Genomic DNA, 22,921 nt, shown 5'->3' on the forward strand with positions numbered 1-22,921 from the left:
AATCCCTCCAGTTGATCCAGAATGCTGCAGCTTGTGTACTCACAAAAACTAAGAAAAGAGATCACATGACTCCTGTATTAGCTGCTCTGCACTGGCTCCCTGTAAAATCAAGAATCACATTTAAAATTCTTCTCCTCACCTACAAAGCCTTGATTGGTGATGCACCATCATATCTTAAGGAGCTTGTAGTACCATATTGCCCCACTAGAGAGCTGCGCTCACTAAATGCGGGGCTACTCGTGGTTCCTAGAGTTAAAAAAATTAGGATGGGAGCCAGAGCCTTCAGTTATCAAGCTCCTCTTTTATGGAACCAGCTTCCACTTTCAGGTTCCTAGAGTCCTAAAAAGTAGAAAGAAAAGAAAGAAATGTACACTTTTATTGATATAGACTTATAGGCTGCTGGGGGATGTTTTAGGATACACTGAGCACCTATCTCCTCTTCTCTCTCTACTTATGGATGAATTTACATCTCTCCATTGCACCTTATTAACTCTGCTTCCTCCCCGGAGTCTTTGTGACTTCACATTTCATAGGGTCCATTGGCCCTGGAGGTGTCTGATGCCTCCTGCCTGGTGAGCCGGCCTCCTGCCATGGACCCTGCTGTTGCGCCCCGCCCCCCTCCTCTCTACCTCCTTCTGTTTCATGGATTATGGAGGTCCATTCATACATTCTGTCATATTCATTGAATGTGTTTATGTAACTCTGTAATGCTGTTCATTCTGTACACATGACATCTATTGCTTCTGTCCATCCGGGGAGAGGGATCCTCCTCTGTTGCTCTCCTGAAGGTTTATTTGCTTTTTTCCCCGTGAAAGGTTTTTTTCTATTATTTGGGAGTTTTCCCTGATCTGATGTGAGGTCAAAGGTCAGGGATGTCGTATGTGTACAGATTGTAAAGCCCTCTGAGGCAAATTCGTAATTTGTGATATTGGCCTATATAAAATAAACTGAATTGAATCCCTGTGGGGAAATTCTTCTCTGCATTTGACCCATTCTTAGTTATTAAGGAGCAGTGGGCTGCAGTGAAGCGCCCAGGGAGCAACTGGGGTTCAGTGTCTTGCTCAAGGACACTTCGACATGCAACTATGGGGAGAGCAGGGATCGAACCGGGTGGGAGCCAGAGCCTTCAGTTATCAATCTCCTCTTTTATGGAACCAGCTTCCACTTTCAGTCTGGGGGGCAGACACAGTCACCTCATTTAAGAGTAAACTTCAGACTTTCCTCTTTAATAGTGCTTATAGTTAGGGCTGAATCAGGTTTGCCCTGGTCCAGCCCCTAGATATATGCTTATAGGCTGCTGGGGGACGTTTTAGGATACACTGAGCTCCTCTCTCCTTTTCTCTCGCTCCTTATGGACATATTTACATCGCTTCATTGCACATTTCTAACTCTACTTCTTCCCCGGAGTCTTTGTGCCGTCTTGCCTCATAGGGTCCATTGGACCTGGCTGTGTCTGAAGCTGGTCCTGGCTCCTAATCCCCCCTCTCCCCCCAGCCTCCTTGCCCCTGCTTCCTGCATCCAGCCCCTGGCCTGGCTTCCTCCCCAATGGCTCTTCCTCCTTCTTTGTGCCTCCTGCCTCAAGGGCCTGGCCTCATTGGTCTGGCCTCTTTCGCGATGCATCCTGCCTGGTGGCCCTGCTTATGCATGATTCACTCTCCGACAGGGCGTGTAGCTCGCCTATTCGCTTTGTCGAAATGATGGCAAGAAGGAAAACAGTCTTTGCCGACAGCCATCCCAGCTCTGCCTCTACCAAGGGTTCAAAGGGAGGCGAGCATAGGGTGTCCAGTACCACGGACAAGTCCCAAGTCGGGAGCTGATCCCCTTTAAGAAGAGGGACACCAGCCTGTGGCTGTACCATGCCATTTTCAACTTTAGCATGCTGCCATGAAATAGCAGCTACGTAAATCTTCAGGGTAGAGTGAGACCGGTCTCCTTCTATATCACCCTTATCTAGGAGGGATGGCAGAGACTCGAGTAGAGTAGGCACGGTGCACTGTACTGGGCCCCGGAAAACAGCCTCCATCTGCATTCATATTGTAGATGGGTAGATGGTGCTCTGGCATTCAGAATAGTCCTTCTGACTGGTTCTGTGCAGCCACTCAAACAAAAAAGAAAAACACGCGGCTCCTCTGACTGAACTAAAATTCATACTATGATCATAAAACTGATTTACGGCAGCTGACCTGTCGGAAATGTGGCTCCGCCCACTCAGCTTGGCAGCTTCTTTTTAATTTTATTTTTATAATTCATTCAACAATTGCACATGTACAATTTCATAAAGTGCCAATAAGAAACGGCAAAAATACATTTACACTGACATCCCATGGGTGCCGAACGAGTGCTGTTCGCTTGCCGCTGCCCTGACACCAGACTGACGCTTGCCACAGACTTGCCACTGTCAGTAATCGCACTCGCTGTCTCTCTAAGCAATAGCAGGTCAGAGAGACCAACTGTCGAGAAGGACACGGCGTTAAGAACCGTGAAAGAGCAGTTTCCATCAGCCTGACGGAATACAAAGTATCATTTTAACGGAAAGCACCACCGCCTTTCGAATTAGTGCCAGTCTCGTTGCAAACTAGCGTTAGATTAGTTGTTAGCTGGCTATCCTGCCAGCCGGTTAGCAGCTAGCGTTAATCTAGCTAGCTTAGTTCAGCTGTTTCCAGCCTGGCTATTCGGGAAGAGCTTCTAAAATGAGGCTGAAAGTTGGATTTATTATACGGAGTTTGCTTTTCATTGGGACCTTTCTTGGATTGTTGGTGCTCTGGTCTTCTCTGTCGCCGAAACCCAACGATGAAAACCCCTTTGAAAAACGGGTGAGTTGACAACAGCAACCCAGTTAACCTGAAGTGTCCAACGGGGAAGTGCATGGAACAATTTTCCATGCTAGCATAACTCCAACCCACCACACGTAACCTAACGTTAGCTATGCGAAATAAGTAAGTTAACAAGGATGGTGACTGATAATGACAGCAGGGTTATATGAGCAGATTGTGTGTCTTCAATAGTAAAAACATCACCCAAATGCATTAATTCACCTGTTTGGTTACGCTAGCTCTACTAACTTCCATCGGTTGTCATGGAGATTTGCTCCTGGCTATAGCGCTAATTTAGCTGCCTCGATACTCTTTGCTTCTGGAGTAATTTGACACATTTGTATGTAACGTAACAGTTGCATCGTCCGACGTTTAATAGGAGTAAAGTACCTCCATTAACGTGTTACTATTCCCATTAGCTCTGTATTCCTGAATCACCCGGATACACATCCGCATATGTCACCTTATTGGTGTCATGCCTCGTTGAGGCGGAACTGTCTTAAAAGTTGACATGAGCAGTTATGCCTTTGCTAAAAGTCCTGCTATTTCAAACAGGAATATATGTTTTATTAGGGTCCGAGCGACTGTCGTAGTCGGTCCGAGAGGACCCTATTGTTGTTATTAGGGGAACATTGGGCGCATATTTGGGCTACTTGCCATACTCCAAAACTCACCAAATTTGGCAAGCTTGTCAGCCTTGGTGAAAATAGCCATTACAAAATGGCTCTCTAGCGCCCCCTCGAAGTTGGACCGGCGACGTCCCTCACCCAGAATGTCCGATTTTTTCACACATGTCAATCTCCACCTGCTCTACAAAAAAGCCTCTCAGACCCCTATGCTCCGTCTAATAAGATTTTCCGCCATTTTGAATTTAGTTAAAAACACACAATTACCACTTATCCTACACGCTTGGTCTAATTCATACCAAATGTGTTGTCGATCAGAATTGGAGCTATATCACCTAAAGTTATCAAAAGCTTGATATCTCATTGTGTTTATGAGATATGGACCAATGAACCTCTTAGGGGTGTGTCTTGTTTTTCAATGCTCATAACTACTATTTGGCTTAATCACTCCAAATGTTCAGCATATGTGAACATTGCATCCTGTAACATGCACAAATAGTCTTGTGCGATTTCAACACTAGGGGCCACTACTTTTACCTACTGGCAAAAGGAAAGGACACGTTTTATAATATGAAGTATTAAACCTAGTCTAGTGAAAAAAAAAAGTTTTTACAACTGGGGTTATAGCTCACCTGGGTAGATATTCGCTCTGTAGCCATAAGGTCTCAGGTTTGAATTGCAGCCTGGGCTAATTTCTTGCATCACTATTTTTTACATTTAATTTACATGACTTGGTCTACACTTCACGTAGAGACACATGATGAGTTCACATTGTCACAGCGCCACCTACTGGCTCCACTAGATTTCCTCATATCTGCCCAAACTTGTCATGCTTGATAAGTCACGGCCTGAGGATATCTACAAGCCTATATTCACTCATAGTCAAAGCGCTACCTACTGGCGAAAGGAAATCAGCGCTACGTGACAAACGGTAAAACGTCCGACCGGCGTCCCGCCAGCGCCCCGATTGGCGCAAAGGTGCGAGGACCCGATAATAATTGTTTTGTTTTGTTTGACTAATGCAAGTACGTCACAGGATATAACTTTCTTAAAAGACCAATTAGACCGTCACTTTATCTTGTTTTAGATAAGGAAAATGTGTCCCGACTGGCAATTTGCTTCAAACCATGGATGCAACATCAGGATGAGGAACCATCGATACAGCCGATTAGGGATTCAGTTCAATTCAGTTTATTTTGTATAGTCCAAAATTACAAATTACAAATTTGCTTAAGAGGACTTTACAATCTGTACACATACGACATCCCTGTCCCAGGACCTCACATCGAATCAGGAAAAACTCCCCCAAAAAAAGAAAAAACCCTTTCAGGGGGAGAAAAGGTAAGAAACCTTCAGGAGAGCAACAGAGGAGGATCCCTCTCCCTGGATGGACAGAAGCAATAGATGTCATGTGTACAAAATGAATAGTGTTACAGAGTTACAACACATTCAATGTATTATTGTTATCTATGGCTGGTGGACTTTTTTGGTACCTTTCAGTACAATCAATAGGAGCTTTTTTATGCCTCAGCGCCAGTGACAACCGTGGTCAAAGGCAATATGTTTTCGGGTTGTCTGTCTGTCTGCCTCATTCTTGTAAATGCGATGTCTCAAGAACGCCTGGAGAAAATGTCCTCAAATTGGGCAACAACGGCCATTTGGACTCAAAGATGAACTAATTATGGGTGACTGTGGTTTAGTGGTGAGCAGGGTTGTCCTTCAATCCGTGGTTATATCCCCGACTTCGCTATTCCATGTCGACATTTAACCCCAAATTGCTCCCAGTGCTGTGCTACGTGTATGAATGTGTGTGAATGTTAGTTACTACTGATGGGCAGAAAGGACCTTAGCATTGCCATCAGTGTGTGAATGGGTGAATGATGACAAGTAGTGTTAAAGCGCTTTCAGTGGTCGGAAGACTAGAAAAGTGCTGTACAGGTCCGTTTACCAACTACCATTATAATTTGGTCGTCATAGGTTAAGGTCATTGTGACCTCAACAAACACATTTCATGCCAAAAAGCACACCTGTCGATGTTGTGTAAACCATTGGTAGGAATGTGCATGTGTAATCCTTGTGTGCGTACATGAGAACTAACAAAACGGGTAGCGATGCATTACTCTCATAGCGCTGCGACCAGTGGTCACACATTTCACAAGGTAACTTTTTTAACGGGCCTACGGTTCCCTACAAGGTTAATTGGGTCTAACTCAACCATACAGTAAATGTGCACATTTTCTAACCAAATATTGAGAAATATTAGCTTTAAAAGCTCCTAATGACAAACCTACACAGCACTATATAATCTGCATTTATCTGTACGCGATTACATGTGATAGGCTCTTACCAGCTCTAATTAATCTTCCAGAGTGATACATGTAGCTGTTTGATAATATTATTATTATTACTACTTCATTTCTTTATCTGATGTAATGTTGATAATTTGCATTCTGTGCAATGTCTCTGTCGTATCCTCCATACAGGATGATGGTGTGCTGCCCAAAAGAGACCTAGCTGATCAGTTCAAGCCTGTGGTGCCCTGGCCTCATGTAGAAGGGGTGGAGGTCGACCTTAACTCCATCAGACTCAAAAATGGTGAGGAACAGTTCCATTTGTAAACATCCCATAAACAAACCCAGCTTCTACATTCTTTAGAAAGACTCAAGCTTTTATTAAGCAGGCACTGCTGTAAAGGTTACCTCCCATTTTACAGAGCCTGCCAAACATCCCCATAATCCTGACCAGCAGCCAAACCAAAAACAGGTGATCCAGCAGCAGTATGTGACATTCAAGCCCCACACACAAGCCTTCACCAGCCCCGTCCTGAAGACAGGTATCTTGGGAAACTTTGAGCCCAAGGAACCTGAGCCTCCGGGGGTCCTCAGCGGTCCTGGAGAGGCAGCCATACCCTTTGTCCTGGGTCCAGAGTACAAAGATGCTGTCCAGAGTTCCATCAAAGAGTTTGGTTTCAACATGGTAGCTAGTGACATGATTTCACTGGACAGATCCATCAAGGATATACGCCATGAAGAGTGAGTACTGCTGTTCATAATGACTACAATTCTGCCACTGTTACAACAGCACTTCGCCACTTCGCAGCTTTATCCTAATATGTCATAATAATGTACCACCACACTTGACATTCACTGCATCTTGTAGGAACAGATGAATAATCTCTCCCAAATCCTAGATGAAATAACACATACAGGCCAAGTTTTAACATCAAATCAAAGCTGTTACGTTCCCCGACTGAGGGAGAGAGATATATATATATATATATATATATATATATATATATATATATATATATATATATATATATATATAACTTTGCAAGCTGTAAAATAAGGCCAGGCCCTTGAGGCAGGAGGCAAAAAGAAGGAGGCATGGCCATTGTGAAGGAGGCCAGGCCCAGGGCAGGAGCTGGATGCAGGAGCTAGGTCCAGCTTCAGACTCAGCCAGGTCCAATGGGACGAGAAGGCACAAAGACTCCGGGGAAGAAGTAGAGTTAGTAATGTGCAATGAAGAGATGTACATTTGTCCATAAGGAGAGAGAGGGGCTCAGTGTATCCTAAAACATCCCCCAGCAGCCTATAAGCCTATAGCAGTATATCTAAGGGCTGGACCAGGGCAAACCTGATTCAGCCCTAACTATAAGCGCTATTAAAGAGGAAAGTCTTAAGGTTATGTTGCGCCTATATTTTATGAAGGTAATAAAATGATAATATGGAAGAATTGAACCAAGATAGCGAACACTTTCTAACACTATAACAGGATATAACCGTTTCACTTCTTCCTTTCTGACCTTTATCAATAAAAACCTTTAACATATACTCTGCATCAAGAGGCAACTCAGTTGTTCCGGTGCTCTGCACAGATCTGACACCTGTCCTCCCGCCCGCCTGCTCTCAACTCCCGACTTTCTGAATCTCTGTGTGGCGGTTACTGCAATACGGAGGTCCCCGGGGATCACTGGCAGACAATACCCTTGTATTTTGATGTTCATAAAATGTACCCAAATTCACTAATAAGTAGGATACCACTACTTCTGTCTCCCGCGGGTTAAAAACAATTGTTTGTTGTTCATGTGGAGATGCATTCTAGTGCCAGGTGTGAACTGACATATCTAGAGCCATCCACTTGTGATCAGATCACCCAAGATGCATGTTAATGGCATGTCTGAACAGGGCCTAATTTAACTAGTACCAAACCAGCCCAAACACTTGATGATTTTTTTAAGCAAACAAGCACACAGACACACAAAAGGTGCGACTCGTACACACCCCACTAAACAATCTCCCTTTAACCGGTCTGACTGAGGTAGATTACACATTGCCAAACCAGTCCTCTACATTACAAGATGACAATGAACCATGTTTGCTTTCTTTCTTAACCTCACCCAGCCTTCTCGGAAACTCCCACAAAGGCTAACAATGTATTTCACCAATATTTTTTTTACTGTTTTTATTATATTATTACAAGAGCACTGTTTTTCATTAGATTGCTGTTACCTTATATGTATGGATCAGCATACTCCACGGCCTCTACAGACAAACGGCAGTGGCAACAAGTGACGTGATAATTCCATATCAATGCGTCAGAAAAGATAAATACTACTGTTTTTTTTCCCACAAATGTATGTTGAACAATCGCACACTTATTATGTTTGGATTGCATACTAGTCCCTATGACCTCATGGCTGTTTTTTGCTTGATAGCTTGTCTCATTTTTCATCATAGACAATTCAGACCAACTTAACTTTCATCTGAGCTTCCTCCCATTATAAACGCAACCTCTAGCTGTTCAAGAAAATTGGATCTGAGGTGGGAGACTCTAGTGGGATGCCCCACTAGAGTCTGAGCTACAGAAATCTCTTCTGAACATGCATGATTTCATCTGATTTTGTGTGGAACTCGAGGATGACGAGCATTAAGAATGACTCATTCGAAACACCCAATCTTGTTGCTGATGGTCTCGTTTACTAATGTAGGTCATATAGAGGCATTCATATTAAATCTAGACCGTTAAAGATCAGTTAAAGGTTCCTCACAGGAACTTTCACCACACTGTTTTTGTCAACGGAGTTTGTGGCTTCAAAGAGAGCATAGATAAGTTTCAGTTTTAGTTCCCTGTCAACGTGCTGTCTGACGGCAAGATAAAGCAAATAAAATATTCTATAGTGTACACTTAAATGGTTATAGATTTTTAGAACCTTTTTTATGTGGTAAAATGTGTTTTTCAGCTGCTTGTGTCGGTACACCTGCCTATTTCTCCAAAATGGGGGCATGCTGACCGCCATCTTATACAGACAATGGATCAGAGCCTCATAAAACCCCACTTCAAAACACCCAAACTATCCCTTTAATGCAAACAAATGAAGCAGATCACACAATTTCCAATGACTCCCAATATAAGCCCAACCCATTTACAGTATTATCCAAATATCTTTGTGACATAAGCGGATACAGAAACAGATGCAATAGTAGCTTCATATTACACCCCTAATACCTTCTGCATGACATGCAACTCTAAAACACAACTGATACAGAACAGAATACAACATATCACACACCTCACTACCCACACACCTCCCCACTAACGCACACACACATTGGCATTCACTTTGGACACGCCCACACATCCTATAAGTGACATGAAGTTGAAAGCAGCAACATTCCTAATGGAAACCAGTAATTGATGAGTCTAACTGACTTGGCACTCTGTCCCACCTCTCCAGGTGTAAGTACTGGCACTATGATGACAGACTGATGACCTCCAGTGTGGTGATAGTCTTCCATAATGAAGGCTGGTCGACACTGATGAGAACAGTCCACAGTGTCATCAAGAGGACACCCAGGAAATACCTGGCTGAGATAGTCATGATAGATGACTTCAGCAACAAAGGTGGGTTCACTTTCCTCACATACTGTATATGATTGTAGTTGCATTGTGATTTTCTCTTGAATAATTCAGCATCAAAGCACACAAATAAGTAATGACATTTAGGAGAGCTCCCCTAGTACTGGTGTCTGACTGAATAGCTGACTACTCACCTCTGCCAGCAAGGTGAAGTCATAGTGTTCTAGTTATTCACCAATTGTGTGTGTTCTGTGCCCCAAGAAGGGAGGTCATTAGGTGTGAACTATGTTGTTGCCATTCCACGAGGACCAAGTCGATCTAGGGCTGCCATTCAAATAGAGCATGAGATTCATAATCTCGCTAAATCTCCATCACGCTTTAACAGAAAACAAAATCCAACATCTTCATCTTATCATAGAATCCAGAGTGTGTTGCTGCTTTATTGACAGAGACCAAACGGTCATGGATGTTGTGTAACTCTGTAACAGGCAGTGTGCTTAATATGGTGATCCTGTTCAAAGATGACTGCTATTAAATCTAACTATTGTCAGGTGTCAAACCAGCACCTCCATTAGTTGTTAACAAAGTAAACTATAATGGTGCAACATAGTATTGCATGTGTGTGTATGTGTAGCCCATCTGAAGGAGCGCTTGGAGGAGTACATCAAGCAATGGAACGGTCTTGTAAAACTCTTCAGAAATGAGAAGAGAGAAGGACTGATCCAGGCCAGGAGTATCGGAGCCAACAAGGCCACTAAAGGACAGGTATCAGATCATAATGTTTCTCTGCTGCTCCTACTGTTACTATATAGTTTAATAATAATAATAATAATGCATTTAATTGACTGTTTATAGCGCTTTTCGTGATACTCAAAGAAAAACACAATTATAACATCCTTAAAGCTAAAAAAATAAGAATAACTAAAATACAGGTAAAACAAATAGGGACTTTGTTGCTCAGACCCTAATAAAGAAAAATAATAAAAACATGGAGCAAACAATCACACATTAAAAGCAGTTCTGAACAGGTGGGTTTTGATTTCCGATGGAAAGATCAGTGCAGTCTCGGATGGGTTTGGGGAGAGAGTTCCAGAGGGAGGGGCAGATATAGAGAAGGCTCTGTCACCCCACGTCCGGTGCCTGGTCCTATGTGGGATGGACAGGAGATCATCAGAGGAGCGGAGCTGACGGGATGGAGTGTGGTGGTGGAGCAGGTCGGTGAGGTAGGAGGGGGCCTGATGGAGTGTGGTGGTGGAGCAGGTCGGTGAGGTAGGAGGGCGCCTGATGGAGTGTGGTGGTGGAGCAGGTCGGTGAGGTAGGAGGGCGCCTGATGGAGTGTGGTGGTGGAGCAGGTCGGTGAGGTAGGAGGGGGCCTGATGGAGTGTGGTGGTGGAGGAGGTCGGTGAGGTAGGAGGGGGCCTGATGGAGTGTGGTGGTGGAGCAGGTCAGTGAGGTAGGAGGGGGCCTGATGGAGTGTGGTGGTGGAGCAGGTCGGTGAGGTAGGAGGGGGCCTGATGGAGTGTGGTGGTGGAGCAGGTCAGTGAGGTAGGAGGGGGCCTGATGGAGTGTGATGGTGGAGCAGGTCGGTGAGGTAGGAGGGGGCCTGATGGAGTGTGGTGGTGGAGCAGGTCAGTGAGGTAGGAGGGGGCCTGATTATGGAGGGCTTTGTGAGTGAGGAGAAGGATTTTGTATTGGATCCGTTGTGGGACGGGGAGCCAGTGAAGGCTCTGGAGAACAGGGGTGATGTGATCACGGGAACGGGAGTTTACTTGTCAAACAAAGGATTTGTGTGTGTTTTCTAGGTACTGATCTACCTGGATGCTCATTGTGAGGTTGGAATCAACTGGTATCCTCCACTGGTTGCTCCTATTTCAAAAGACAGGTAACACCCACCCACACATCTGTTGAGCGTCACACACATGATAATAGCTGTCAGTGACTTTTGACTTTATAAAGACGGACATCCATCAAAGATTATTTATTACTCAATTGCAGTCTATCCATTAAATCATAACTAATCTTTCCAGCACATATTATACATTTTGTACTGTTTATGGTCAGCACTATGTTATAGTCTATATAGGAAATATTCTTCAAACATTGTTATGCTACCATTTATTTATACAGCTTTTAGTAATCCACTGTTGGTGCTTGCAGACATGCACATGGCAGCTTTTACACACCACATCATTTTTCAAGTCCTCTTTTGATATCCGTACTTGAATATTCAGTTCTGTGCTCTTTCCTGTATTCTAAACCAAAGGCGCACTGTGGACAGCTCATTCAAATACATAATTATCACTTTTTAGAGTTTCTTTTCTGTCCTGATCTAGTGGTAGATATGTATGGGTTGCTTGTATTTGACAGATGTGTACATGTCCATCAATTGTTCCAGATGTTTCACTGCATTAAATCTGCTTCTGCTTTCAGCTGCAACTGTGTACTAAAGCACTGTTGCTGCAGGACTATGCACCATGCATACAGTATATTTATGCATAAGAAGGGTCTGGCCACAGGTACAAATAAGCATCGCCCTGTGAAGACACACACTAGAGATCACTCCGCTTTTCATTATCTAACAATCCTACATAATTGAGCGCTGCATCTGCACCAGCTGTTCAGGCTGTATATACTGTTTATGCATCTTGCACATTCAAGGAATGATTCTGTGATACTTAATTTGTCATGCATTTCCTGTTGCTTAGCTTCTACAATAGGTTTCACTGTGTGAGCCACTGAACTGTATAATCTGGAGCGCTCCTTTTTGCAATGCAAAACAAAAACACTGTGCTGTTAGATTTGGTAGTGACACATGTAACTTGTTCTCCATTTTATAGGGCTGTAAAAATTCCTTCATAATGTATTATTACCCGTCATTTTCAATCAATTATTTCAAATTATAATACGACATAACCTATTTAAAGGTGGAGCCTGTGTATTCTTATCCAATATACTTTTTTTTAATTATCTCTTCACGGGCCGCTAGCTGTCATTTCTGTGTGTTCATTCACACTGAACCGTTTGTTTGTATTTTACATTCAAAGCTTCTATTACTTTTGAATGGCGCTTCGAAGTTGCGTGCCTCCCTTTGTGCGTATACGGAGTTGGAGAGCAAACAGTTTTGGATGGCAGTGAAAATGTTGTTTTTGAATGGCTAAATTCCAACAAATATGAATTAAGATGTTGAATTTTGAAAAGGATGGAATTACCAGACTATCCGAATATGGGATTTGCCTGACTTGCAAGCACTCACTCCTCAGGGAGGAAATCCTGCAGCATGTGCTGCCTTCTGGCACAGTTGCACCAGCACTGCACAGTGACCTATAGTGTAGTGGTCCAAGTCCAACTCTTGGTCCTACAGATTTTTCTGTCATTGTTGAAAAGAATGTCAATGTGACCTTTGCTCCATATCTCAGTTCACAATTCGTGTGTGTGTGTGTGTGTGTGTGTGTGTGTGTGTGTGTGTAGGACAGTGTGTACAGTACCACTGATAGACTATATAGATGGTAATGAGTATAGTATGGAGCCCCAGCAAGGTGGAGATGAGGACGGCCTGGCTAGAGGAGCATGGGATTGGAGCCTGCTCTGGAAGAGAGTACCACTTAGCCAGAGAGAGAAGGCCCAGAGAAAACATACCACCCAGCCCTACCGGTACATTCACCTCAGCCAGCATGCTAACACTCATCCCTGTTCTGTTTGTTTTCTCCATCTCCCATCCCTTCATCCCACCTATCTTCACCTATTTTCCACTGTGTCTTGCTCTGTCTTGGTCTCTGACACCCACCCAATGTCTTTGTGTCTTTTACTGGCACTGCTGTCCATATTTGCCCGTTTGTTTCCCTTCATCTACACCACCCCTACACCTCTTCCCCCGTGTATCCTGTATGCATGACCCCACCCCCACTCTGTCAGAACGGTGTGTACCGTGCCTCTGATCGACTCCATCAATGGCCAGAAGTTCACCATCGAGCCCCAGGGTGGAGGAGATGAGGACGGCTTCGCTAGAGGAGCCTGGGATTGGAGCATGCTCTGGAAGAGAGTTCCTCTGGGAGAAGCAGAAAAAAAACGCAGAAAAACTCAGACTGAGCCATATAGGTACAGAAAACAATCTCTACCGACTAATCTGGACAGTGTCATCAACACAGAAAGCAAACATATCCCAACTAACCTTGACAGGTGCTAATGATATGTCTGACATTCAGACTATCACTACCTCAACTAGCTTAGATAGATAGATAGATAGATAGATAGATAGATACTTTATTCATCCCCAGGGGGAAGTTTCTTAAATTTAGCTTGAGAAGAAATGCTAATCTTAAACTATAAGGATGAAAATACAGAAAACCAACTTGTATCAGTAGAACTGCTGAAATTTACCAGGTGCATGGGTACCACAATCTGATATTAAATACCAATTAAGCATTTGGAAAGCTTTAAATATATCAAATATATAATGAGTCTAACCCTTACTGCATATCGAAACTAACCAACTAAACCCAAACTATCGAATTCCTCTGATGGGCAGTAGCTTACTACTGTTCTGTCCACTGACTGCCTGTGCTTCAATGTTTATTCCCGTTTGTTTCATTTATTGGGATTTACTCTTGTATGTCATCTACTCCAAATTTGACTTTGTGATATTTTTGCCGTAACTACAGTAATTTAGGCTAATTTAGCAAATCAATTCCTGTTTTGGGGAGTCTGAATCTACCTCTACGGCATGGTCTTCAGTGAGAAATGATTGGGTCTGAATCTAAAAGCAGAGGAGGTGATGAGTTTGTTGGGACATTTTGTCGGGTCTACAGGAGAACTTCTGGTGTGAATCGGGTTCGGACTGGGGCACCATCACTGCCCCCTTTTCCCAATCACTTTCATTCATCTTGTCTTGTCAGTTTTTTTTCCTCCACTTCGCTTCCACTATTAGTTTTTGTTCTTACATTTGTTTCTCTGTCAGTCTGATCTTATGTGCTCTGTGTTGTTATTACTACTGTAACTTGGTGTGCTTTAAAGGTGCTAAATGTTATATTCAGGGCATTAATAGAGCACCAAACAAGTAGTAGCTATGTAAAGGCAAGTGAAGTAATGTCGCCCTGAGCAGACAAGGAAGTTAAAGTCCTGGTCAGCCACCGTCCGTTTCCTCCCCAGGTAAACACGGTTGGCTCTGTCAACACTGTTGCTGCTGATTACTCTTCGTGCTGTTCGTACCGTTTGTTAATAGCAGCCGGTTCAGCCTTTGCCATGTGGAGATGAATCCCTCAATCATAGACATGCTCTGAATATAGATTTCCACACCTGTAATTAAAAGCAATGTAGAGGCCAAAGTTTACACAGAAATTAACTGTATTATGTGTAACTTTCAGTTTTACATAGCCATGTTCTATTTACATATCTATTTTGAAGTATCGCAAAATTCGATAAAACAATTGCAGAAAAATATTTTACACTAAATGGATTACTGAAACATATTTGCCAAATAAATTCTGACATAGAGAACATCTAACTCTCATGACTGATTGGCTGTTTCTTCCATCTGCGTCTTTTTGTAGATATTCTTGTGTGAATATTTATCTTCTATCTATCTATCTACTTGTTGACATAAAAGAACATGTCAAATTTGCTCAATTGAAACAAATTCTCAAAGACCTCTCCATTTTTCTATCGTACAAATGGCCAAGACGACTTGTTTTGTTTCTGGTTCACAACTTCTTCCACTCTGTTAACTGGTGGATGACAGCCATTTGTAGCCTATAGCTCCAACTTCTGACCAAATTACAATGTAGCCACGTTTATTCGCTGGAAAAAAACTTTGATAGAATCGGCATTTCTTTGTCTTTTTGCAACATTTCAAAAGTTTACTTCAACTTCTCTTGACTGAATTAAATGGAAACACGGCTAGGGATGCACCTGTTTGAGCATGTTTCTGGATGTGGATGTGTCTGTGTTTATACCTCCAGGTCTCCAGCAATGGCGGGTGGTCTCTTTGCTATAGAGAGAGACTTCTTCTTTGAGCTGGGTCTGTATGACCCAGGACTGCAGATATGGGGAGGAGAGAATTTTGAAATATCATACAAGGTAGACATGGAATAGGCCAGTTTCATACAGACTGAGGCTGAATGGCCACATACCCATTTAAGCATTACCAATGTGCACCTTTATTTGTATATATATTATTATTTCTGTTTTGATGTAGATCTGGCAGTGTGGTGGCCAGCTGCTCTTTGTACCCTGTTCTCGTATCGGACATATCTACAGACTTCAGGGATGGCAAGGCAATCCTCCACCTGCACATGTTGGATCGTCACCCACTCTGAAGGTAGAGTGGCTCATGCTTTGATCTGTGTCGATTCATGACTAAAACTCTGAAAAACCCAAAGACAAAAATGTGCACATGCATTTGTTTTATTAGATTTATAAAGCTGTGTGTAAGCTGTATTTTATAAATCATTCTCATTGTGGAAATTGGCACAGGTGCACATGCCTCATTTCTATTACCACGGTTGATAACAAACGGAATGCAGAAGTTTTGCAAATATGATGTTCAACCTGTACCTACTTTACAATTAATATTATTATATTCCATCTTACTTGTCTCCATGTTATTATATCAGCCCGATTGCTCTAATAGAAAAGCATACGTGTCTGAGTGAGGTGCACACATTCTCACTTCACATTCTTCCATTATAAATGCCAGTTTTTGTGGTAAATGGCGTTTTTTGTGTGCATTGTTTATTCATCTGGACCCTGGTGTGTGGTTTTAGAACCAACAACACTTGCTATATATTATTTTGTATAATTAGACCTACTAGATTTATTCGGTTATTACAGCAGATAAAATCAGCATAATATTATAGGTCAGAATGAAAAAATATGATTTATGCCATATTAAGTATAATATATATACTGTACGTGTCTACAGAACTATGTCCGTGTGGTGGAGACATGGTGGGATGATTATAAGGACTACTTCTACGCCAGCCGTCCTGAAACTCTCACTCTAGCCTACGGAGACATCAGGGACCTTAAACGCTTCAGGTATAGCAAACATACAAACTAAATATGCATACTTTGTATTATTATTATTATTAGACTTGTATTCTTTTGTCTCACTGACTAACACTTAATTTCTCATTTTACCACTAGTTAACCACCTTAAAGTACACTGTCTAATTTCTAGACTAAAGTTGAAAATCGAGATATCACACTGTAAGAAAATCCCGCTGATTTAGAGCAAACTTCCAGGGAAAACGAGTACTGGACCTCACTGATTGATTTGCAGCTTTTAGTTATGAAAATGTACTTACGTTTCAACCCTAATGTATCTTAAGGTAAACACTAAAATAGTCAACATAGAACAGGTCACATTGGATAATGTTTACCCGGATTTCAAATCTATTGGCTAATGGATCAAGGGGTGCGGCAAAAAGGCTGCAAAGCAATCCGTGCAGTGGCTTGCTATCTAAATTAAAGTTTGAATGATCAAAAACACTCCAAAAACATTTTAAAAAGCAAATTAAAATGTATTTTAATTAAGTGTTCCCACAAGTGGCAGTGCTATGTACAAAGTTTCTTTGTTTTTGCTACATTTCTAAAACATGAAACGTGTTGTTGGCATTGCTTGCATAATTTTCATTTACATTTATTACACAAAACCTGCCATGATGTTTACAGCCAAGACTTCATATGCTGTTTGTTGACTGAATTCTTTTGTCAGGGAGGAACATCGATGCAAGAGCTTCAAGTGGTTCATGGAGGAAATAGCGTATGACATTCCACTGTATTACCCTCTGCCTCCTAAAAATGTAGAATGGGGAGAGGTAGGCGTACACACACACACACACACACACACACACACACGCACATGCACACACGTGTTTCTGTTTCTTTCATTTTGTGAAGTACCTGTGTCTTAAGGTTTTGTATGTGCATATCCTGTCTGCGTAGATTCGAGGCTTTGAGACAAGTTACTGTATTGACAGTATGGGACACACCAATGGGGGCAATGTGGAAATAGGACCGTGCCACAGGATGGGGGGCAACCAGGTAATAAAATACACGCACACTTATTTTGTTAGGAAAATGTTTGAAAAGGAGCTAGAAATGATCAAATCTTGGATTGATGGTAATGCAGTATCTCTTAATATAAAGAAAAGAAAAATCATGGTTTTTGGAAAATTAGAGGGGAATATTGAATTACAATTCTGTGGCTATAACATTTTTAAAACAACATTCCTTGGGGTCATTTTTATCATAAAGTAACATGGAGACAATATATTGAATATATAAATGGTAAAATGTCAAAGTTAATAGCAATATTGTATACGTATATATGTAGAGATGGATACAATAGATACATCTAAGGCCTTGCATATCATTTATTGCTCACTTATATTTCCATATATATCTTAATCTGTTGATGTGTAGGGGTCAACCTATAAAACATTTATAAATTCAACAGTTTTGTTACAAAAACGAGCAATACGTATCATGAATAAGGCTGGTTACTGCTACTTAAATCAGATTTAATTGATTATAATTTAGGATAGGAATGTATAAGCATTATGTTTCTGCCTATACCTTATCAGTCATTTCTTTTTTTGTGTATATTAGATTATGGCTTTACTTATGGTATGTAATGATTGTCTGAATAAAATACACACACACCTCATGTGTTGTGTTGCATTGTCTCCTGTATCTCTGTTCAGTCCAGATGGAGATGTTCTTGATCGGGTTTGGTTTGGTCTTCGATGAGCCTGAGAATAGACAATATGCAGCCCTGTCTGATTGGCTTACTTTAAGTCGATTGGACTCTACGTCCAAGTAGAGTCTAAGTAGTTGTTCTTATTCTGCCCATATCTTAACCTGCCATGCTCTGACAGAAATCAGCTTTTGCGTTTTTCTTTCTTGGTTCTAACTCTCAAAACAAATTATTGTGTGTGCCTGTATGTGTGCATTTGTTTGTGTAGTTGTTTCGTATCAATGAAGCCAACCAGTTGATGCAGTATGACCAGTGCCTGACGAGAGGAGGTGATAACTCAGCTGTCACCATCACACACTGTGATCAGAATCAGCACAATGAGTGGAAGTACTTCAAGGTGAGACACACACACATAGACACAAAAACACACTCTACTGATCAAAACGTAACATCTCTTGAGTGCTTGTATTTGACCTTGCGCTACTCACTAGTGTGAACAAACAGGATCGGATGAGAGCACACTGATACATCTGAGACAGACTAGTTAAAATATTGTAATGAAGAATTCATTCACTCTCTCTTTTTCCAGGATCTCCATCGGTTCACTCATGTAACAACAGGTAAATATCTGCACCTTTTTAACACGGACCACAGATTTCACAGATTTCTCACACAGTGATTAATTGTCGTCGCGGACAATCATCATGTCACAAGTGGAAGGACGATTAGGAAGCCTTCATTTTAATAAAGTGTTATTCAGCTTCTACAGTAGCCTGCACACACTAATAAACTATCAGTCACTGGTGGTGTCACACTACTAGTGTTGTTTTTAGTGCTTTGGCTTTAGTTTATACATAAGTACTGCGATATGATCAGACAGAGCATGCAGCAAACACTAGCTGGCTGCTAAGACACAATTTTCAGCTTTTGTATTTTAGCCTCTTTAACTAGTGATGATATTGGCCAACATTAGCTGAGCACAGATAAATCAGTGTCAGACAGTAAGATATACAACAAGAAGATATAGTTTAATATATTTGTGTTGTTTGTAGTTCTTGATACTAAATTCATTTCCAGTGGGGCTTACAGTTTGCAGGTACTTGATGTGTGTGTTTAGAACTTGACAAGTATATTGTTTTACTTGCTCAGTGCACACTTTAATGTGGATACATCTATCTAATAACCAATTGTAAGGTAACAAATGTATGTTTGTTTGTTAGAAGAAATTGCCTAGCATAATTTACCTTAATAAAACTAAATTGTATTATTCTAATTGTATAGTTGAATCACTAAGAAAGATCACATAGGAGGTTGGGGTGGCAAAAAAACAGAACAGGTGCCTAATTCCAAATGCAGAGCATTAATATAGCAGCAAACAACTATTGTCAATGTGAAGATATAGTGCAGTAATGTCTACCTGAGAATGAAGTCGCTCACCCTCTGTGTGTGTTGTAATCCAAGTTTGTATGTGCTTTGTTGACATGCATGCTTGTGAGTGCATGTAAGTGTCTCTGCTGTGCTCCACTGGCTAGCTCATGGCTCCGTGGGTTACAGCTGATAACCCCTATCCCATGTACAGCGTAGGTCCCATCCTCCAACAGAAATACCATGATATAACTTAAGGTGTCTGCGTAGCTCACACCAAGATGAGGGTGCAACAACTTTAAAACCACGCAGCGGGAGTTTGAGTAATGATATGCAGAATTGGTACACATGATCATCAAACCTCTCTCATGTTCAATGACAAAGCAAAGCTGAACCTCAAATGTCATTAGTCACAGGATTTTGGGCCTTTCGAAGGTATATATATATATATATATATATATATATATATATATATATATATATATATATATATATATATATATATATATATATTGGACCATGAGAGGAGGGGCTTCTCACACCCTGTAACAAGCATTAATAGTAATGATATGTCTGATCCCAACAGGAAAATGTCTTGACCGCTCCGACCTGCTCCACAAAGTCTTCATATCAGACTGTGACACCGGTAAAACTACTCAGAAATGGGAGATGAACAACATAGTGGCTGTGTGAAGACTTAACAACTCGCTCAAAGAAAACCACTGGCAGCATGGTGGGAAATATGGTGACCGTATGAGGACATACGCACACACCAAGAAATACATCCATAATTCACGTTTACAGATATATCAAACTGATACTGTCCTTTTAATGAAATATGTTTTTTTATATTAGCATCAGTGTCACCTCCAACACGATACTGAGTATCGGACTATGAATAGTTTCAACCCAAAACTGTTGGTTGGTACTGTTGGTCTCTATGGTCATGCATTATACAAACACATAGACACTCCAGGTGGCAGCAGAAGAACTTGGTTTGGAGGCTGATGCTACTCCAAAAGACTTGTTGGACTAACACTGAACTGGAAACACGTTGGGCTCTGTCCTTCATACAGTTTTGTTTACACCATTTCTCTCTATCTGTTCTTTTGGGCTCTCGGGTCTTTTCTAAACCACTCCATTGATTTATGAAATGTATCACATCAACTCTGACTTTTGAACCCTCATGCTCTTATTAGACCTTTTCATCAACTGTTAGCCAAACTGATTAGTTCACCAACTAAAGAGTCCTTTTTATTTGTGGAGGATTCACTGAAGGTGTTTTAATCAAGTGTTTGGTACATATGCTGGCTGGCACAATGCTTGCTTTTGTCTACAAGTCATGTTAAGAATGCTTTCGGGCTTTAAAGGGCAAATCCTGCAACTTACATATGGATGTCCAATCAATGTTGATGGTGAATATGTCCATTGAAGCAATAAGTTCCCCAGTGCATGCAATATTGACCAAGAATTCTGAGTTCTCCCGGGTTCTCCTCCCCCCCTGGTCTTGGGTGTCTCGACCAGTTTATCTTCAGAATGCTGAGGTTCTCTAGTGTGAGGTTCTTTCATGCATAGTAATGCACACAGTCTCGGGTTTGTGTGACAACATCTAACCCACGTTAACATTATTACAGCAGAAGAATTCCATTTCTGTTGGCATGGGAGGGTAATTTGCGCAAAGGTACCAGCAGTTGGTGTTTGCTCCTGGCAGATCAGATGATAGCAGCCATATTCTCTCCCTGCAGCCTCAGCCTCTCTACGCTCCATTTCTTCTGTCGTATACTCTCCCTCGAATAAATCCGGCTGCATATTGGAGTCAATGTAAACTCTCTAATATGTAGCCTCGTCCATAACGTCCTCTGCACTTGGAAACATAGTTAATTTCCAACACAAGCTAAGAGAACAAGGACACATTTGTGTTTAATTTTTTTAACTTTCTTTTAATAATGGAATTTACAACAGGTTTAGGAAGTTCAGTTTTTGAGCGGCATCTTGAAAAGAAGTTCTGGCATCCCCAGAAAGCAGCCTGTAGTTCTTTCTTGCCTCCAACTACGTAACAGTCTCAGTATTCTCCGTCATTATAGCAGGCACTGTGGAATCAACTACATTTACCCTCAACAAGGATTGGAAATATACAGAAAGAAATAAAGATGACAAACTTTTAGCATTTTTCTGCTCTGTCCTGTTCGGCCAATTTCAGCAGTGAGATTTATGTAAAGCTCTTATTGGCACATGTTGAATAGGCTAGACAGTGAAATATTGTCATATTCAATTGTATTTTTTTTATCCTTTACATTTACACTCCAGAGTCTGTGAAAGGATTTTTTTTTGGATCCTTAATTATAGTGCCACCTCTAGCCTGAAGCTAATAAAACAGGCGTGAAGAAGCAGAATTAAATTCCCTGCGCCATATCAAAAGCCTGACCAGGAAAAATAAGAAGAAAACAAAACAAGCACCATTGCATTCTCCTACATAAAACAACAAGCGGTGGTTTCCCTAAAACTATATCAAGGTCCATTCCTGGTGTTCTATGCCTGAATCCATGCCACCTAGAATATGCTTTAAAATGCATGAATGAAAGTAACTTTTCTTTATTTTGTTCAATTCCATTGGTTGTTATTTTTATATATATATTTGATATTTCCATTGCCTTGAATTTAGTTTATCAACTTCCACACTAAGATGCTTTCGAGAAACTTGAACATTTCAAGGAAACACCTTTAACAGTGATCTGACTGACTGAGGACTTTTGAACTGCCTGCCTTACTGACTGTCTTGATGAGTATTCAGTAGCTGACCAGTTGTCTGTGAGTAACTCCCTGTGTGCAAATTAAAGTATATATATTGGGTTGTTGGTGGGGAATAAACCAGGGAGGAATGCACAACTTATGTTAGGGAAAACAACAAATGAAGAAAATGTGTGTGGGTTTTATTATTTGCTTTTGCAAGGGAAATGAGGGTTTGGTGTATGGGTGAACATGTATGCAATGTTTTGTACAATGTAAATAGATTTCTTTGTAAAGACGATCATGGTGCATTTTGTGAAGGGCCTTGAATGATGTAAATATCTAACTTATAGCAGAAATGTAATAATATGGGCTGAACGGTGGATGATTGAGCAAATAAAATACAGTTTTTTACTACTACCACTGTGTTCCCTCTTTGATTTTCAGGAAAATAAGTTCTCAAGAGATGGTGCTGTAGAGGGGTCATGCTGTTCATAGAATGTCCTAATCATAAAACATGTATACAAAAATGTTTGTTTTTGTCAGCAAATGAGGTCTGGCACCCCGAGGAATGTTGAAATAACATTAAAAGTGCAATGGTATTTGGTCATCTTTCCTATGATTCAACAGTTAGGTAAGGAGAGCTTTTATATTCAACCTTTGTTTAACATATTTATTGTGCTGTGCTACCTGTCAGCCACTCCTCCATTCCCTCAATAAGTGTGTAGTCTCTCAATGTATCTATCCGTCATTCTAAACAACAGTTAGAGCTCAATTCTTTATCAAAAGACACTTTTTATTACACCAGTTTTAAAGATAAAGAATTCAATTGCAAA

At 41.3% G+C, this 22,921-nt stretch overlaps 1 protein-coding gene across 4 annotated transcripts; it reads left to right on the forward strand.

Moving 5' to 3' along the window:
- The first annotated feature begins 2,332 nt into the window (after positions 1 to 2,332).
- Positions 2,333 to 22,505, forward strand: galnt7 (UDP-N-acetyl-alpha-D-galactosamine: polypeptide N-acetylgalactosaminyltransferase 7). 4 transcript variants are annotated; one of them, XM_034539291.1, is made up of 16 exons: positions 2,333 to 2,813; positions 5,923 to 6,034; positions 6,153 to 6,471; positions 9,177 to 9,343; positions 9,933 to 10,063; positions 11,101 to 11,180; positions 12,767 to 12,949; positions 13,211 to 13,393; positions 15,253 to 15,370; positions 15,489 to 15,611; positions 16,215 to 16,330; positions 17,010 to 17,112; positions 17,240 to 17,338; positions 18,262 to 18,390; positions 18,583 to 18,607; positions 19,939 to 22,505. In XM_034539291.1, the coding sequence occupies exons 1-16, from the start codon at positions 2,691 to 2,693 to the stop codon at positions 20,049 to 20,051; spliced, it is 2,124 nt and encodes a 707-aa protein (XP_034395182.1). In that variant the 5' UTR covers positions 2,333 to 2,690; the 3' UTR covers positions 20,052 to 22,505. The 4 variants fall into 4 exon arrangements, with proteins under 4 accessions (XP_034395182.1, XP_034395174.1, XP_034395200.1 ...); XM_034539283.1 differs by having other exon boundaries at positions 2,344 to 2,813; positions 18,583 to 18,613; positions 19,945 to 22,505; XM_034539309.1 differs by lacking the exon at positions 13,211 to 13,393 and having other exon boundaries at positions 2,350 to 2,813; positions 18,583 to 18,613; positions 19,945 to 22,505.
- The last annotated feature ends 416 nt before the right edge of the window (positions 22,506 to 22,921 follow it).

Source organism: Cyclopterus lumpus, chromosome 1 (genome assembly GCF_009769545.1).
Source record: "Cyclopterus lumpus isolate fCycLum1 chromosome 1, fCycLum1.pri, whole genome shotgun sequence".
Classification (NCBI taxonomy): Eukaryota; Metazoa; Chordata; class Actinopteri; order Perciformes; family Cyclopteridae; genus Cyclopterus; species Cyclopterus lumpus.